Source organism: Nerophis lumbriciformis, linkage group LG06 (genome assembly GCF_033978685.3).
Source record: "Nerophis lumbriciformis linkage group LG06, RoL_Nlum_v2.1, whole genome shotgun sequence".
Taxonomy (NCBI): Eukaryota; Metazoa; Chordata; class Actinopteri; order Syngnathiformes; family Syngnathidae; genus Nerophis; species Nerophis lumbriciformis.
The window spans coordinates 13186613-13207194 of NC_084553.2; the positions used below are offsets into that span (position 1 = coordinate 13186613).

Below are 20582 nucleotides of genomic sequence, written 5' to 3' on the forward strand. Positions count from 1 at the left end.
AAAAAGCACTTTATATGTAGAAAGGTTTTGTTAAGAAACCATTCTGAGCCTTATCTTATTTACTTTTTATTTTATATATCAATCAATCAATGTTTATTTATATAGCCCTAAATCACAAGTGTCTCAAAGGGCTGCACAAGCCACAACAACATCCTCGGTACAAAGCCCACATAAGGGCAAGGAAAAACTCACCCCAGTGGGACGTCGATGTGAATGACTATGAGAAACCTTGGAGAGGACCGCATATGTGGGTAACCCCCCCTCTCTAGGGGAGACCGAAAGCAATGGATGTCGAGTGGGTCTGACATAATATTGTGAGAGTCCAGTCCATAGTGGATCCAACATAATAGTAAGAGTCCAGTCCATAGTGGGGCCAGCAGGACACCATCCCGAGCGGAGACGGGTCAGCAGCGCAGAGATGTTCCCAGCCGATGCACAGGCGAGCGGTCCACCCCGGGTCCCGACTCTGGACAGCCAGCACTTCATCCATGGCCACCGGACCTGTGCCCCCCCCCCCCCTCCACAAGGAAGAGGGGAGCAGAGGAGAAAAGAAAAGAAACGGCAGATCAACTGGTCTAACAGGGGGGCTATTTAAAGGCTAGAGTATACAAATGAGTTTTAAGATGGGACTTAAATGCTTCTACTGAGGTAGCATCTCTAATTGTTACCGGGAGGGCATTCCAGAGTACTGGAGCCCCAATAGAAAACGCTCTATAGCCCGCAGACTTTTTTTGGGCTCTGGGAATCACTAATAAGCCGGAGTTCTTTGAACGCAGATTTCTCGCCGGGACATATGGTACAATGCAATCGACAAGATAGGACGGAGCTAGACCGTGTAGTATTTTATACGTAAGTAGTAAAACCTTAAAGTCACATCTTAAGTGCACAGGAAGCCAGTGCAGGTGAGCCAGTATAGGCGTAATATGATCAAACTTTCTTGTTCTTGTCAAAAGTCTAGCAGCCGCATTTTGTACCAATTGTAGTGTTTTAATGCTAGACATAGGGAGACCCGAAAATAATACGTTACAGTAGTCGAGACGTAACGAACGCATGAATAATGATCTCAGCGTCGCTAGTGGATAAAATAGAACGAATTTAAGCGATATTACGGAGATGAAAGAAGGCCGTTTTAGTAACACTCTTAATGTGTGACTCAAACGAGAGAGTTGGGTCGAAGATAATACCCAGATTCTTTACTGATTCTCCTTGTGTAATTGTTTGGTTGTCAAATGTTAAGGTGGTATTATTAAATAAATGTCGGTGTTTAGCAGGACCGATAATCAGCATTTCCGTTTTCTTGGCGTTGAGTTGCAAGAAGTTAGCGGACATCCATTGTTTAATTTCAGTAAGACACGCCTCCAGCTGACTACAATCCGGCGTGTTGGTCAGCTTTAGGGGCATGTAGAGTTGGGTGTCATCAGCATAACAATGAAAGCTAACACCGTATTTGCGTATGATGTCGCCTAGCGGCAGCATGTAAATACTAAAGAGTGCAGGGCCAAGAACCGAACCCTGAGGAACTCCGCACGTTACCTTAACATAGTCCGAGGTCACATTATTATGGGAGACGCATTGCATCCTGTCAGTAAGATAAGAGTTAAACCACGACAAAGCTAAGTCTGACATACCAATACGTGTTTTGATACGCCCTAATAAAATATTATGATCGACGGTATCGAAAGCAGCGCTAAGATCAAGAAGCAGCAACATAGATGACGCATCAGAATCCATCGTTAGCAGTAGATCATTATATACATATGTTGACCACATCAACCCTGGCAATGGACCCTGTCTGTTTGTATATGTATGTTATGCCATTGTTTACAATTTGGTAAATAAATAACCAAAAAATGTATATTTTGTTGTTTTCTTACTGTACCGAAAATGAACCGAACCGTGACCTCTAAACCGAGGTACGTACCGAACCGAAATTTTTGTGTACCATTACACCCCTACCTAACAGACGGTCTTCTTGTGTCCTGCAGACGTCATTGAAGAAGATCCCCCTGAGAAGCAGCAGTGGAGCCCCAGGGTGGAGAAAGAGGAGCAACACATTAAGGAGGAAGAAGAAGAGTGCAGCATCAATCAGGAGGAGGAGCAACTTGAAGTACTTAACGTGATCGTGAAAAGCGACGAAGACGAAGCTCGGTGGTCACAGCTTGAAGACGGTCAAAGTGAGGTGAAGAGAAGGTCAGACGCTGACCACCTCTTAGTGCCACTATCAGATAGCGACACTCCTGACACTGACGATGAGGACTCTGAAACTGACATGATGCGTCACACTGACAGACACTTTGAATGCTGTCAGTGCGACAAAATTTTTGACAAGGTGACACGTTTGAAGTCACACATGAAATGTCACAAAGAAGACAAAATCTTCATCTGCCCGTTTTGTGGTAAGAGCTTCAGTGTGCAGGAACACTTGCTCACTCACATGATGATCCACACCGGAGAGAAACCTTTCATTTGTTCAATCTGCGGTGGATGTTTTGCCCTGAAAAATACTTTGATCATACACATGCGAACGCACAGCGGCGAGAAACCTTTCACTTGCTCGGTTTGCGGCGAGAAGTTCTCCCAGAAAGTCAATTTGACAACACACATGAGAACGCACACGGGAGAGAAGCCTTTTCCCTGTTCGGTGTGCGGGGAGAATTTCTCCCAAAAAGGTAACCTGATGAAACATATGAGAACGCACACTGGCGAGAAACCATTCCCCTGCTCAGTTTGTGGCGAGAAATTCTCCCAGAAAGGGAATTTGATCATCCACATGAGAACGCACACCGGCGAGAAACCGTTTCCTTGCTCGGTGTGCGGCAAAACGTTCTCTCTGAAAGGCAGTTTGATGAAACACACCCGGACGCACACGGGGGAGAAACCCTTTTCTTGTTCCGTGTGCAGCGAGAAGTTTGCTCAAAAAGGAAATCTGAACATACATAGAAGGAAACACACCGGTGAGAAACCGTTCGGCTGCGGTGTGTGCGACGAAAAGTTCCCTCAGAAGGTGCAGCTGAACAAACACAAGTGTGCTGGTGAGAAGAGCAGCAGGACGTGAAATTACTTTGTAACGGCGCCACGCACTTACAGTATTTCCAGTATTGATGTGACGGCAACCTGGCTGGATTTGTTTTTTTACTCTTATTGTTAAACATGTGTAGCCAACAAATAATAACCACTTACATGTGTCTTCCTGCTTGTGTACGGGTTAATAAATCCCAATTCATATTTAACCTCAGTATTAAATGTGTGCAACTCATTAACGTGGTCAATACCTCTGCTAATCACAAATTACACTGTACTTGATTATGATTCTAAGTCAGTTGGTTCTGTTTTGATCATGTTTGCTTTTTACCGGAAAGTTTGTGACTTGCAGAGAAATAATGCAGATTAATATTGTATACATTTGCTCTTTGTTATTGTTTGTCCCTGCTGGGGAAACGTATATTAGTGCATAATACAAATACTGTACTATAGTATTTAATCAAGAGATCATAGGACTGCAGTGATGCCCAAGCACAATAATGGAACCTGCATTTACATGTTTTTTACCGTTTGGTCGTAGTTAAAAAATGCCTGCATACATACCTGCCAACTACTCCGGTTTTCCCGTAATTAGTACGGTTTTTATCAACCTATTCCGGGTTACGGTTGCAGTGATAAAAAATACGGTTTTTCATTAATTTAAAAAAAAATTTTTTTTTAAAGTTTTATTCATGAAATCGCGTAACAACAATGACAATCGACACTGCTTCCCGTAACTTCCTATCGAGCCATTCCGAATGCCATGCGCGAGGCTATTTATAGCACCGCTGCCAAGCACGAGGCACCAGTTGCCATTGTTTCCAAACGAGCGAATGATCATGGAATCAGCCGGAGAAAAATCGCAAACGAGTATTAAACCGAAAAGAAAACTGCAGTCATTCCGTGAAGAATATTCAAAAGCCTATCCGGGAATAATTATCAGTTCCAAAAAGGGTGAAAACTACGCGAATTGCACCTTGTGCAGACAAGATTTTTCGATCGGACACGGAGGAATTAGCGATGTAAATGACCACGTTGGGACAAAAAAACACAAGTCTAATGCCGTTGAAAGCGATACAAGTGGAAAACTTTCAACGTTTTTCGTCGCCCAAACAGATTCTTTGGATGTGATAAATGCCGAAGTTTTATTTACGGAGGCAATAATTGAGCATGGACTTCCAATCGCACTGGCTGATCACATGGGACGGTTATTTCGGAAAATGTTTCCCGACTCGAAAATCGCCAAAAAATATGGATGTGGTCGAACATAAACATCAAACATTATTCAGTGTCTTGGAACAGAATCCTCAAAAAGTATGGCCGATGTCATGAAGACGGAACCATTTAGCATGTCGACTGACGGCAGCACCGATTATGACGATGTAAAACTGTACCCCATTTGTGTTCGATATTTCGATGACGACATTGGAAAAGTATTTTCAGTACTTCTGTCTTTGAGGGAATGCAATACGGCTTCCACAGGCGAAAACATTTACAAAATACTCGCGGAAGAAATAGACTCAAACGAAATTCCTTGGCAGAATTTGGTTTGCTTTGCTGCCGATAATGCTGCAGTGATGATGGGATCTAAAAAGGGTGTTGCAGCTTTCATTACGGAAATGTCTCCTTCGGTTTACATCGCCGGTAAGTACAGTTCGTAGCATAAAAAAACTCACAAAACATAACATTTTAAGTAAATATTTTATTACATAAACAATAAATCAAATCAAAAATAATTTCTGTGTACAGTATATCTTTTTATTTGTGATAACGATAACATGTTCAAAACAAGTAACATATAACTATCATACTATTCTATTACTCTTTATTAATTTGAAAAATGTCGTCATGAAGTTTTATATTTATATTTATTTATATTTCTTTCATAAACCAAAATTTCGACCTGAAGTTTCTTGTTACAATAATGTCTGCAATATCAATAATAACTGGCATTAACTGTCAAAATAATTTCAAACTATTGAAGTTAGCTTACAGAATAAACATGTCAATCAACCCATATGATTTTTGCTGTAATATTTTTGTTTTGAAAAGTCACTGTGACTGATAGAAAAGTGATTGTTTTAGCAACATTTTAACCTGTCTGAATGCTAATAATCATTTTGCGTCGGGCCTGAACCCCCCACCAGGACTTTGTCCTGGACCTACCAGGGCCTGCGGCCCCTGGACCCTGGCTACTAGGTTTTTCTGATTTCAAAAGTTGGCAGGTATGCTGCATATAATGTGTTTATTGTTTACATTTGTATAAGTGATTGAACTATAGAACTGTTAGTACAATACACGTTTTTAGGTTGTCTGGGAATATTCTTATTCGTTCAAGTCATTGTATTCTTGCATTCAAATACGTTTTACAATCCTTCCTTCCTGGTAAAAGATTAACTTGTAGGGATTATTTTATACCCTACTAAAGAACAGTGAAGGTCAGCAGATGATTCATCAAGAGGGGATCAGCAAACATCCTACGGAGGGAAAGACACATTTGTATTGTTATTTTTTAACAATGCAACGAATTATATGTTTTTTTTAATTTTGCTTATGGTTTGAAAATACAAAACCCAAAACCAGTGAAGTTGGCACGTTGTGTAATTTGTGAATACAAACAGAATACAATCATTTGTAAATCCTTTTCAACTTATATTCAATTCAATAGACTGCAAAGACAAGATATTTAATGATATTTAACTTTTTTTTTTTTTTTGTACAAATAATCATTAACTTCGAATTTAATGGCAGCAACACATTGCAAGAAAGTTCGCACGGGGGCATTTTTACCACTGTGTTACATGGCCTTTCCTTTTAACAACACTCAGTAAACGTTTGGGAACTGAGGAGACCCATTTTTGAAGCTTTTCAAGTGGAATTATTTCCCATTCTTGCTTGATGTACAGCTTAAGTTGTTCAACAGTCTGGCGTCTCCGTTGTGGTATTTTGGAATTCATATTGCGCCACACATTTTCAATGGAAGACAGATCTTGACTACAGGCAGGCCAGTCTAGTACCCGCACTCTTTTACTATGAAGCACGTGAGTTGGCATTGTCTTGCTAAAATAAGTAGGGGCGTCCATGATAACGTTGCTGGGATGGCAACATTTGTTGCTCCAAAACTTGTATGTACCTTTCAGCATTAATGGCGCCTTCACAGATGTGTAAGTTACCCATGTCTTGGGCACTAATACACCCCCATACCATAACAGATGCTGGCTTTTGAACTTTGCGCCTATAACAATCCGGATGGTTCTTTTCCTCTTTGTTCCGGAGGACACAACGCCCGCAGTTTCCAAAAACTATTTGAAATGTGGACTCGTCAGAACACAGAACACTTTTACACTTTGCATCAGTCTATCTTAGATGAGCTTGAAGCTGGCGGCGTTTCTGGGTGTGGTTGATAAATGGTTTTCGCTTTGCATAGTAGAGTTTTAACTTGCACTTACAGATGTAGCGACCAACTGTCGTTAATGACAGTGGTTTTCTGAAGTGTTCCTGAGCCCATGTGGTGATATCCTTTACACACTGATGTCGGTTTTTGATGCAGGAGGTCGGCAGCAGAATATTGGAGGAGAGCAGTCACCAGACAGTGGACGTGGGTCAAAAAAATACACATCAGCGGGATCCAAACATTTGATCCGGTCATCCACATTGTGGCGGCAAACGAGAAGTGGCATCTTTTGCCAAACTCCGATGATCAGCAGGTGAGGAATTTCTCAGATTACCATGACAAGACAATCAGTTAAAAGTGCAGTAAAAGTGAGCATGTGCCAGTGCCTATTGAGTCAAAAAAGGAACTTCAAAGCACTGAAAACAACTTAAGGCAAAAGATAAAGCCGATGAGTAGCGGCAGCAGCACACGCCAGCGTTCACTCAACCGGAACCGGAAAAAGCTTGGCATTGTCTTGCTGAAATAAGCAGGGGCGTCCATGGTAACGTTGCTTGGATGACAACATATGTTGCTCCAAAACCTGTATGTACCTTTCAGCATTAATGGTGCCTTCACCATTAATTAAAGTCACCCATGTCTTGGTCACTAATACACCCCCATACCATCACAGATGCTGGCTTTTCAACTTTGCGCAATCCGGAAGGTTCTTTTCATCTTTGGTCCGGAGGACACAACGTCCACAGTTTCTAAAAACAATTTGAAATGTGGACTCGTCAGACCACAGAACATTTTTCCACTTTGTATCAGTCCATCTTAGATGAGCTCAGGCCCAGCGAAGCCCACGGCGTTTCTGGGTGTTGTTGATAAACGGTTTTCGCCTTGCATAGGAGAGTTTTAACTTGCACTTACAGATGTAGCGACCAACTGTCGTTAATGACAGTGGTTTTCTGAAGTGTTCCTGAGCCCATGTGGTGATATCCTTTACACACTGATGTCGGTTCTTGATGCAGTACCGCCTGAGGGATCCAAGGTCACGGGGATTCAATGTTACGTGCAGTGATTTCTCCAGATTCTCTGAACCTTTTGATGATATTACGGACCGTAGATGGTGAAATCCCTAAATTCCTTGCAACAGCTCGTTGAGAAATGTTGTTCTTAAACCGTCGGACAATTTGCTCACGCATTTGTTCACAAAGTGGTGACCCTCGCCCCCATCCTTGTTTGTGAATGACTGAGCATTTCATGGAAGCTGCTTTTATACCCAATCATGGCACCCACCTGTTCCCAATTAGCCTGTTCACCTGTGACATGTTCCAAATAAGTGTTTGATGAGCATTCCTCAACTTTCTCAGGCTTTTTTGCCACTTGTGCCAGCTTTTTTGAAACATGTTGCAGGCATCAAATTCCAAATGAGCTAATATTTGCCAAAAAAATAACAAAGTTTTACAGTTCGAGCATTAAGTATCTTGTCTTTGCAGTCTATTCAATTGAATATACGTTGAAAAGGATTTGCAAATCATTGTATTCTGTTTTTATTTACACAACGTGCCAACTTCACTGGTTTGGGGTTTTGTACAACAGTCTGTGGTCTTCTCAAAACATAAATAACATATATTGGATTCTAAATGAATATTCTCATTCAAAATACTTTTGCTCCTTATGACAAATATTAGCATTTATTTCATACTTGCCAACCCTCCCGGATTTTCCGGGAGACTCCCGAAATTCAGCGCCTCTCCCGAAAACCTCCCGGGACAAATTTTCTCCCGAAAATCTCCCGAAATTCAGGCGGACTCAGGTATAACTGTAGAAGGATGGAGGGCGAGTTCTTAGTTTCTTATGTGGGTTTATTGTTAGGCAGTTTCATTAACGTCCTCCCAGCGCGGCAACAACACACAACAACAGCAGTCACGTTTTTTCTACCGTAAAGCAGTTCGTCTGCCGTAAACAGCAATGTTGTGACACTCTTAAACAGGACAATACTGCCATCTAGTGCATTTGATGAAAGCACTTTTGTGCGTGCCACACAGCAATGCATCATCAGAGAGGGTGTTCAGCATGGTTCGAAAAATAGTGACAGAGAATAGAACAAGGATGGACAATTCAACCCTTAACTCAACAATGAGTAGATGAGTGTTATGTGTCTGTATATGTGTAAATAAATGAACACTGAAATTCAAGTTTTTATTATATATATATATATATATATATATATATATATATATATATATATATATATATATATATATATATATATCCATCCATTTTTCTACCGCTTATTCCCTTTGGGGTCGCGGGGGGCGCTGGAGCCTATCTCAGCTACAATCGGGCGGAAGGCGGGGTACACCCTGGACAAGTCGCCACCTCATCGCAGGGCCAATATATATATATATGTATATATGTATATATATATATATATATATATATATATATATATATATATATATATATAAAACAGTATATGAAATACTTGACTTGGTGAATTCTAGCTGTAAATATACTCCTCCCCTCTTAACCACGCCCCCCCCCCCCCCCGCCTCCCGAAATAGGAGGTCTCAAGGTTGGCAAGTATGATTTATTTCATAGTTACGGTGGAATAAAACGTATGCTTCGTCATGAAGCGACACACTTTGTAGTAGCCAATTATGTCCAGTAGATGGCAGCATCGCAACGTAATGATGGCGGCTAGAAAAAATCAACAGAAGAAGAAGAAAAAAGCGTAGGTTAGCCGCACGTCGCTCAGCAGTAGCCTTGTATCCCAACAAGTGTTCATTGAGTGTTTGCACTGCGCTTTTCTTCATTACGAACTTGTTTGTCACATCAAAGAAAGAAAGATAAAGCGTCAGAGTTGCGTTGAGTCTCGCCGCTCTCTGCGCGCCTTGAAGCTTCTCTCACGCTAGCTTAGCTTGTTAGCTGCCAACACAGAGACGCGGAAGTTAGTCTGGGGAAATGTCTACAAAGTGCGACTAGCGACCAACTTCTGACGTCAAAGAAGTGTTTGTCGACTTAGAAAGGACCAACGTGGAGTACGAGGGCGAACTTTGTCGAACAAAAGAGGAGTTCGAGCCACAACGTCAACTACTGGACGCTGTTTTCAAGACTCAAATGGAGTCACACGGAGCAGGTTTGAGCTCTTCTTATATTTACATGTTTAATAACTTAAAACAGACTTTAAGAACGATACATTTAAACAATGTAGGTTGACCTTGTTGGTGTCAGTTCCTAAAGAAATGACGTTTTTAATCGGCGCGCTTTTATGACGTCATAAAAGTAAACAGCCAGGTATCCCATCCATCCATTTACTACCGCTTATCCCCTTCGGGGTGGCGGGGGGCGCTGGAGCTTATATCAGCTATAATCGGGCGGAAGGCGGGGTACACCCTGGACAAGTCACCACCGTATCCCAGGGCCAACACGTGTTAATAAGACAAAAATGCCCCCCTGGCGTTGTTTTGTTTTGTACTGTTTCTGTACATGTTTTGATCATTATTATTCTTTACTTATATGTAGGGCTGCAACAACTAATCGATTAAAATCGATTATAAAAATAGTTGGCGATTAATTTAGTCATCGATTCGTTGGATCTATGCTATGCGCATGCGCAGAGGCAATTTTTTATATTATTTTTTAATTTTTTTAATGTAATTGTATTTATTTTTTATAAGCCTTTATTTACAAACTACAAACAGCTGAGAAACCAATAATCAAAATAAGTATGGTTCCAGTATGCTGTTTGTTTTTTTTCAATAAAATACTGGAAAGGATAGAAATGTAGTTTGTCTCTTTTATCCGATTATTAATCGATTAATCGAAGTAATAATCGACAATCAAATTAATTGTTAGTTGCCGCCCTACTTATATGTAAATGTTGCATATTATAAATAAAGGTTTATAATAAAAATTCAAAAAAATAAGACAAAAATGCCGTATGCGGAAACAATTTAAAATGAATTTTACCTTTACAACCTCATTATACTATTGGCTAAGTTTTATATTCATAAATGGAAGTTTCTCAATATCCGACCTGTTTTTTGTGCCTTTAAAAAAATAATTAGAACTTCACTTTAAAACGCTTTCTACCTCTAACAACCAAAAAAGCTGTGAAAACTATGATGCTGTGCTCCAAATTTGGATTATTTATGAAAACTTGTGTACGCTTATGGCTTTATATTTTGTTACATATATATATATATATATATATATATATATATATATATATATATATATATATATATATATATATATATATATATATATATATATATATATATATTGCATTCTATTTTAGTTACTTTATTGAGCTTACAACCCCCTGGCGCTGTATTGTACTGTTTTTGTGTACTGTTTCTGTACTTGTTTTGTTTATTATTATTTATTTGCTTGTTTGTAAATGTTGCAGTTTATAAATAATCAATCAATCAATCAATCTTTATTTATATAGCCCTAAATCACAAGTGTCTCAAAGGGCTGCACAAGCCACAACGACATCCTCGGTACAAAGCCCACATACGGGCAAGGAAAAACTCACCCCAGTGGGACGTCGATGTGAATGACTATGAGAAACCTTGGAGAGGACCGCATATGTGGGTAACCCCCCCCCTCTAGGGGAGACCGAAAGCAATGGATGTCGAGTGGGTCTGACATAATATTGTGAGAGTCCAGTCCATAGTGGATCCAACATAATAGTAAGAGTCCAGTCCATAGTGGGGCCAGCAGGACACCATCCCGAGCGGAGACGGGTCAGCAGCGTAGAGATGTTCCCAGCCGATGCACAGGCGAGCGGTCCACCCCGGGTCCCGACTCTGGACAGCCAGCACTTCATCCATGGCCACCGGACCTGTGCCCCCCCCCCCTCAAGGAAAAGGGGAGCAGAGGAGAAAAGAAAAGAAACGGCAGATCAACTGGTCCAACAGGGGGGCTATTTAAAGGCTAGAGTATACAAATGAGTTTTAAGATGGGACTTAAATGCTTCTACTGAGGTAGCATCTCTAATTGTTACCGGGAGGGCATTCCATAGTACTGGAGCCCGAATAGAAAACGCTCTATAGCCCGCAGACTTTTTTTTTGGCTCTGGGAATCACTAATAAGCCGGAGTTCTTTGAACGCAGATTTCTTGCCGGGACATATGGTACAATACAATCGACAAGATAGGACGGAGCTAGACCGTGTAGTATTTTATACGTAAGTAGTAAAACCTTAAAGTCACTTCTTAAGTGCACAGGAAGCCAGTGCAGGTGAGCCAGTATAGGCGTAATATGATCAAACTTTCTTGTTCTTGTCAAAAGTCTAGCAGCCGCATTTTGTACCAACTGTAATTTTTTAATGCTAGACATAGGGAGACCCGAAAATAATACGTTACAGTAGTCGAGACGAGACGTAACGAACGCATGAATAATGATCTCAGCGTCGCTAGTGGATAAAATAGAACGAATTTTAGCGATATTACGGAGATGAAAGAAGGCCGTTTTAGTAACACTCTTAATGTGTGATTCAAACGAGAGAGTTGGGTCGAAGATAATACCCAGATTCTTTACTGATTCGCCTTGTGTAATTGTTTGGTTGTCAAATGTTAAGGTGGTATTATTAAATAAATGTCGGTGTTTAGCAGGACCGATAATCAGCATTTCCGTTTTCTTGGCGTTGAGTTGCAAGAAGTTAGCGGACATCCAATGTTTAATTTCATTAAGACACGCCTCCAGCTGACTACAATCCGGCGTGTTGGTCAGCCTTAGGGGCATGTAGAGTTGGGTGTCATCAGCATAGCAATGAAAGCTAACACCGTATTTGCGTATGATGTCGCCTAGCGGCAGCATGTAAATACTAAAGAGTGCAGGGCCAAGAACCGAACCCTGAGGAACTCCGCACGTTACCTTAACATAGTCAGAGGTCACATTATTATGGGAGACGCATTGCATCCTGTCAGTAAGATAAGAGTTAAACCACGACAAGGCTAAGTCTGACATACCAATACGTGTTTTGATACGCTCTAATAAAATATTATGATCGACGGTATCGAAAGCAGCGCTAAGATCAAGAAGCAGCAACATAGATGACGCATCAGAATCCATCGTCAGCAGTAGATCATTAGTCATTTTTGCGAGGGCTGTCTCCGTAGAGTGATTTGCCCTGAAACCGGATTGAAAAGGTTCACAGAGATTGTTAGACACTAAGTGTTCATTTAGCTGCTGTGCGACAATTTTTTCGAGGATTTTCGAAATAAAGGGAAGGTGGGACACCGGTCGGTAGTTTACCATGAGGTCAGGATCAAGGTTAGGTCTTTTGAGCAGAGGATGAATAACCGCTTTCTTGAATGCTAGGGGAACAGTGCCAGAGGAAAGTGATAAGTTTATAATATTTAGCACTGATGGACCTAATAATACAAAAAGCTCCTTGATAAGTTTCCCAGGAAGTGGGTCAAGTAAACATGTTGTTTGTTTTATCCCACTTACACGCTGTAATAGTTCCTCTAATGTTATTTCATCAAAAAGAGAGAGACTATTTTGTATTGCAGTATCCGTCGTAGATACAGTTGTATCTGTGTTCATAGAACCCAGTTGTAGCTGGGATGCGTTGTCTTTAATCTCCTTTTTAATGAGTTCAATTTTCTTATTAAAGAAATTCATAAAGTCATCTGCCGAGTGGGTGGAGCTATTGGGAGGAGTCCCTTGTTGGGTTAGCGATGCTACTGTACTAAACAAAAATTTAGGGTCGTTTTTGTTGAGGCGGATGAGATTTGAGTAATATTTAGCTTTAGCTAAGGTAAGCATGCGTTTATACGATATTAAACTATCACTCCATGCTTGATGGAAAACCTCAAGCTTGGTCGCGCGCCATTTGCGTTCCAACTTTCTACATGATAATTTATGAGCTCTGGTTTCCTCTGTAAACCATGGGGTGCGCCTTTTAGGGGCCCTTTTTTGTTTTAGCGGTGCTATACTATCAATGGTTTTGCGCAGGGCATTGTCAAAGTTGTTAGTGAGGTTATCAATAGAGCCGACATAATTTGGGAATGGTGCCATTACCGAAGGCAGTAGGTCAGCAAGAGTCATCGTTGTGGCGGCATTAATGTTGCGGCTGCTATAGCAGTTATTATTATTATTAGTTTGTTGACAATGAGTCAGAACTTCGAATTTTATAAGGTAATGATCGGACATTACTTTAGTATACGGGAGTACCATAACTTTGGAGGTGGTGACACCCCTGACCAGCACTAGATCTATCGTATTGCCGTTGCGATGCGTAGGTTCATTTATTATTTGTGTAAGACCACAGCTATCAATTATAGTCTGGAGCGCCACGCACTGAGGGTCCGATGGGGTATTCATATGGATATTAAAGTCCCCCATTATGATTATATTGTCTGCGTGCGTCACTAGATCAGCAACGAACTCTGAGAATTCATTAATAAAGTCCGAGTAGGGCCCTGGGGGGCGGTAGATAACAGCCATATCGAGAGGCAGCGGTGCGACAGACCTCATAGTAAGCACCTCAAACGATTTGTATTTATTATTTAGGTTAGGGGTAAGGTTAAAGTTTTCATTGTATATTAATGCGACCCCCCCACCCCTTTTAAGGGGACGGGCAATATGCGCATTCGTATAGTTAGGAGGAGATGCCTCATTTAGCGCAAAAAATTCGTCTGGTTTGAGCCAGGTTTCGCTAAGACCAATGACGTTAAGATTGTTGTCTCTAATGACCTCATTAACTAATAACGTTTTGGGAGACAATGATCTTATGTTTAAAAAGCCCATATTATAAGTATTGGGCTGTTTTGACGAGTTTTTGTTTAAATTATCCGTAGTAGAAATATTAATAATGTTGCGTTTATTATACGTAGTGCACTTTAAATAGTTTCGACCATATCTAGGAATTGATACGACGGGAATTTTCAGATTGTTTGCTTGATGCTGCGATCGACTAAACGCATCATGATTTGCCACCTCAGTAGAATGCATATCTACCCCGGACACATTCACAACAGAAAACACATTATGTGAGTTGTGTGTTATTCTAAGAAAATTGCTATGCGTACAGGAATTATCCAGCCTGGCGCTGGCTAGTTCTAGCTTAACTGACTCCTCACCCGGACTAGCAGGCTCTGTAATTGCCTGTGACCGGGCTTGCTCTAGTGTAGTTAGTCAAATGTGACTTAAACAGTAGTCTATATTCTTAGACAGGATGATGGCGCCTTCCTGGTTAGGGTGAAGGCCGTCCCTCATCAGCAAGCCTGGTTTGCCCCAGAAAGAGGGCCAATTATCAATAAACGTTAGTCCCTGTTGTCTACAGAAGCTAGCCAGCCACTTGTTAAGCGAGACTAATCTGCTATATCTCTCATCATTGCCTCTCGCAGGCAGGGGGCCAGAGACAATTACTCGATGCCTGGACATCTTTCTAGCGAGATCACAAGTCCTGGCTATGTTTCTCTTTGTAATCTCTGACTGTCTCATTCTAGTGTCATTGGAGCCAACGTGTACAACTATATTCGCATAACTAGTGGTGCGATTAGCCTGTCGTACGTGTTTACTAGGCCTGTTGCGAGTTAGCTCCCTAAGATTAGCCTCTATGTCAGGTGCTCGGGCCCCCGGGATGCACTTAATTGTGGCTGGTTTGCTAAGCTTTATGTTTCGGGTGATGGAGTCCCCTATGACTAAGGTGTGGTGCCCGGTAGACTGGGGTGTAGGACTAGCTAAAGAGCTAAATCTATTATGCGTCTCAACCGGTACACCGTAGCTTGTAGGCCGCTTAGGACTTCTACATGCTGGGCTAGTTAGCTCGCTACAGCTAACGCTAGCAGATGTGTCCGCAACATCTAAAGTTACGAGATTACTCTGCTCTAACTGGCGGACACGGCCCTCTAGCAGAGCCAGCCTCTCCGTGAGTAAGGTGCAAGACGCGCAGGAAGCCATACTCACGGTGTTTTCTGTCACCGAGTGAAGTTCCTGCTGTCTTCCGAGAAGTCCTGGTCACGGTGTGCAGGAGTAGACTCCTTCTGACCGGCGCCCGGCGACGCCTTTCTCCGCGCTAGCTTCGTTAGCTTAGCAGCTAGCTGCTAGCTAGCTGCGGGAGGGGTGGAGAGACAGAGATCGGGTGATTTGCAAGTTAAATAGTACTACTAAATATGTTGAGAAAGTAATAAAGAAAGCTGCAGAACAATTTAAAAGCACACAAATAGAACGATACTTAGCTTTTTCGAAACAGCGAGCAGCAGCGAGCAGTCACGCACGGTGAACCGGAATAAAGGTTTATAAAAAAAATAAATGCTGGAACAACAAATGACACACAAAGTAGTTTTATAACACCTGTTTTTAATTCGAAATGTTCACAAAATGTCAACCATTTATTAATATTTTTAATATATTTTTAATTCAACATTTTCACAAAATGTCAACCAATCCTTTTTAATAGTTCAATATTTCATTTTTTTTTTTGTTCAGGCCAAATTGTATTGCTGAGTAAGACATTATGTATCTTGTCTGTTATGCTAGTAGTTAATTCCAAGAATATATTCTCTATTTAATATCAAATCTTCATTCGTTCATAATCAATTAAGGTATCATTTAGGGATGCTGCGGTACAACAATCTCATGGTTCAGTACGTACGGTAAGGGAATAAAATACCAGACATAAAACTGCTTAACTTTTGAACTCAAATGATTAAAAAAATTGTAATAACTGAAAACTGCTAGCAGCAAATTTTCCATTTAAAAGGTGGTGAATGCATGGGCTACTTTGATACATTAAAGTTGGGTCAACATACTGTAGTATGATCTTTGCCTTACAGGAGACAAAGCAAATTAGTGTACAATATAATGATGTAGCTAAATAATAATGCATTTTATTTTTAGATGATGCTGAGGGCCAATAATAAAACTAAATTAAAGCTATATCGCTATATGATTCCTGTTAGCCAGAAGAATGCGCTGCATTTGTTTACTGAGTAGACACGTGTACACTTTCTGTTCCTATCCCTCTCTTTAATGTGTATGCATGCGCGCGCACACACAGTGCAAAATAAACTGCAACACCGAAAAAACGCAGTCCATTAGGGTGAATTGTCCCATAACGGGCGGATCGAACAGTTTGTTTGTTGCTGGTGTGAAAGCATGGAATTCTCTAAAGAAACACTTAAAAAGTTGCAAGAATATCTTTGAATTTAAAAAGAGTTACAAAAAGAGACAACTGGAATTATATCAAATTGATTTTGATTGGACGTGTCATTGTGAAAATCTTAAACGAAAATTAAAAAGTATGTTGGAGTTCGGGTGTTGGTGGAGGGAACAGTTATAAAGTCATCTAAAATCATTGGTGTTAAAAAGGGGGCAGATAAATATAAGAATGGTATTCTTCCATCTGCTCCTTTCTGATCATGGAAATGTATAAGAAACAAAAAAAACAATGAAAGTGTCAACTGTACGTGGCTTGTATATATGCATTTTCATGAAAGGAATAAAAAGAAATTATGATGAACAGTTTGGTATTGCACCGCGTATTGTTGCACCTCGAGTATTATCATCTCACATTCTGTACTTCGTTATTTCTGAATGTCAATGCCAACTTTTACTCCTTTATTTATTGATCTGTTTGTATTACTGTAGATTCTATTAAAGGGGAACATTATCACAATTTCAGAAGGGTTAAAACCATTAAAAATCAGTTCCCAGTGGCTTATTTTATTTTTCGAAGTTTTTTTCAAAATTTTACCCATCACGCAATATCCCTAAAAAAAGCTTCAAAGTGCCTGATTTTAACCATCGTTATATACACCCGTCCATTTTACTGTGACGTCACATAGTGATGCCAATACAAACAAACATGGCGGACAGAACAGCAAGGTATAGCGACATAAGCTCGGATTCAGACTCGGATTTCAGCGGCTTAAGCGATTCAACAGATTACGCATGTATTGAAACGGATGGTTGTAGTGTGGAGGCAGGTGGCGAAAACGAAATTGAAGAAGAAACTGAAGCTATTGAGCCATATCGGTTTGAACCGTATGCAAGCGAAACCGAGGAAAACGACACGATGGCCAGCGACACGGGAGAAAGCGAGGACGAATTCAGCGATCGCCTTCTAACCAACGATTGGTATGTGTTTGTTTGGCATTAAAGGAAACTAACAACTATGAACTAGGTTTACAGCATATGAAATACATTTGGCAACAACATGCACTTTGAGAGTGCAGACAGCCCATTTCAGGCGCGCTAAGAACATATATTTTTCCACGATTTCAGCACTCAGGTTAATCATACCTAAATAGACACAAAATACTGCATTACACAAGACTACTCGAATGATTGAAAAAAATAATGTTTTGAAGCTAAATTATTGGTAAACACAGTTTATGTATAATCATTTACGTAAAACCGCGAGTAATGAATAAAGTTTTCATCAATTAATATATTCTGTAGACATACCCTCATCCGCTCTTTTTTCCTGAAAGCTGATCTGTCCAGTTTTGGAGTTGATGTCAGCAGGCCAGGGAAGCTAGGTTCTTTATCGTTGGAAATGCATCTGCTTTGAGTGTCGCAGGATATCCACACATTCTTGCCATCTCTGTCATAGGTAGCATAGCTTTCGTCGGTAAAGTGTGCGGAACAAACGACTGACCATTTCGTCGGCTTTCCCCACAGCCTCGTATTTTGAACAAATTTCGTCCAATTTCTTGCCACTTTCGCATCTTTGGGCCACTGGTGCAACTTGAATCCGTCCCTGTTCGTGTTGTTACACCCTTCGACAACACACCGACGAAAGTGAGAAAATGGCGGATTGCTTCCCGATGTGACGTCACAACATGATGTCTCCAAGGTATGTAAAACAGTCGAAAAAACGGAAAATAACAGAGATGATTTGACTCGGTGTTTGAGAAAATTGCGGATTGCTTCCCGATGTGAGAGCGAATAATAGAAAGGCGTTTAATTCGCCAAAATTCACCCATTTAGAGTTCGGAAATAGGTTAAAAAAATATATGGTCTTTTTTCTGCAACATCAAGGTATATATTGGCGCTTACATAGGTCTGGTGATAATGTTCCCCTTTAACTCTACCAGGCTACTCCACATTTTAAAAAATAATTTTCTGTCATTATTATTATTGTAAAATGTGTGAACTGGTTCATATTGAACACAGGAAGTAAAAAAAAACATTGTCAATTGGTGGGTAGAATTACTATAATTTCCCGACTATAAACCGCGCATGATAATAAATGGCAACCACCTAATTTTTGGATACATTTTATTTTGTACATACATATGTTGGTCGCATTAAGTCATTAAGCTGAAAGTGTCCGCTTTGAGACAGGCAATATTGACACAGACACCAGTGTCCTGTTAGCCTGCCAGAGAGCGCTGTCTTTGTCCTTCTCCTGCGCCCAAAAACTGCTAAAGTCCTTTTTTCTGCAATTCTACCTTTCGGGCCCGTTAGTGGTGGTGGATTTCTGTTCCATGCAGCAGCTGGTTTTTTTTTGACGGCCGAGTCGATCTTTGTTGGCTTTAGGTCTGCGTCTTGTGCATTTCGTTGTTTCTTCCCCAATGAGGGTGAGTGCATAAACTGCTAAATGGCCGACTGAATGGTTGTGTGAGTTTGTTTGATTTAATGTGAACAATTTCATTGGTCCACATAATGTGATGAGGCTAATTGTATTTGCGGCATGTTAAATAGAGCATCGACCGATTGTTGATTATTGCTGCAGATATTTGGCTTTTTGACGTAAATCTTTATCAACTTTTTTTTCACAACTACAACAGAACTACATCAGCAGATGCAATATTGACACACATAATACCAGTATTTAGTATTAATTAATAATTATTAGTGTAGTGATAACCACTGCACAAGCGCCAGTCATTTTGCCCTGCATGAGAAAAGTCCCCTTTTTTTTAATTTCATTTAAAAAATTGTCAGTAACTCTCCCCAAATATGTTTTGATATCTGTCATGGCATTTATTTGAGTTCTTGTGAGAATTCTTCCCTGATTTATTCAGTTGCTTCCACCGCTGCGATCACTGATCCAATTAAAAGTATTTTTTAGGAAGATCATTCTTTATTTTGACGGTGGACGGTGATGCTATTGTCACAGTAGAAGGCTAAGCTAGCGACACAGCAACTCGAGCTAACATTACTCACGTATCATTCACACATTTATAACCTACTGTTATTACTTACCATTTCATTGTCTCCTCTATTGCCATGAATAGTAGTCACCGAGCCCGCCATAAAGTTGGTTTTGCATAATAGGGCTTCTTTAATAAATGGAATCCTTGTAAACGAAAGCTATGCTACAGGCTACATAATCGTTAGCGAGGCTCATTAATATAATATTAATTAATGATTTTTTAGGAAGATCACTCTTTATTTTGCAGTTGAACATTGATGCTACTGTCACAATAGAAGGCTAAGCTAGTTACACAACAAATCAAGCTAACATTGCGAACGTATCATTCACACTGTTATTAATTTCATCTTAATTGTCTCCTCCCCTGCCATAAATAGTAGTCACTGATCCCGCCATTAAAGGTAGATTTTTTTTTCCTGGAAAATCCCTCTTTTTGTGAAGATCTGTGATTGAAGGAAGGCTAATCTTTGCACAAACTCAAAGAGACTTCTTCACAGATGAAGGCACGTTGCCACGAATCATAAAAGTTAAAAATTAAGGCATTTCTTTACTTCAAATGAGGCTGAAAGTTAGTGTAGTGAATTGCGCTGTTTAAAGCAAACAAACAATATAATTTTCCTTATTTGGGTTTTCATCGTCGACAATTAAAAATGGCTTACTCACGCAGGCATCTTTGGGTAAATGTCTACCATATATGAATAGTCTGCTGACATCACACTTCAACAAAACGTCACACTTAAACAAAATTCCAAACAAACCGTTTGGAAGAAGTAGGAAGGAAGGCAAGATTGTTTTATAGATATCTCAAATTGTCCGTATTTATGCAGATCGCAAATACATATAAGCAGGTACCAACAGGTAAGAAAAGTTGGTTTTGTATAACAGGTTCCCTTTAAAGCCTTGACCAGCTGATTACTGACATATATTAGTCATGTTTAAATAACTTTTACTGCAAATGAATATTAGCTCCGAATATCGGTTTATTGGCCTCTTTGACTACTAATAATCAGTATCAATATCTGCCCTGAAAAAACATATTGGTCGATCTCTAATGTGA

General features: G+C 40.3%; 2 protein-coding genes across 2 annotated transcripts in view; both read left to right on the forward strand.

Annotated features, from left to right (window-relative positions):
- Window positions 1–20582, forward strand: part of LOC133608483 (uncharacterized) — a 265786-nt gene that overhangs the window by 196719 nt on the left and 48485 nt on the right. The window lies entirely within an intron of this gene.
- Window positions 1–20582, forward strand: part of LOC133608477 (uncharacterized) — a 30503-nt gene that overhangs the window by 7038 nt on the left and 2883 nt on the right. The window contains exons 2-4 of the mRNA XM_061963724.2: window positions 1986–3051; window positions 6572–6728; window positions 9386–9539. Of these exons, the coding sequence (XP_061819708.2) occupies window positions 1986–3051; window positions 6572–6728; window positions 9386–9539 (1377 nt within the window). The remainder of the gene's footprint in view (window positions 1–1985; window positions 3052–6571; window positions 6729–9385; window positions 9540–20582) is intronic.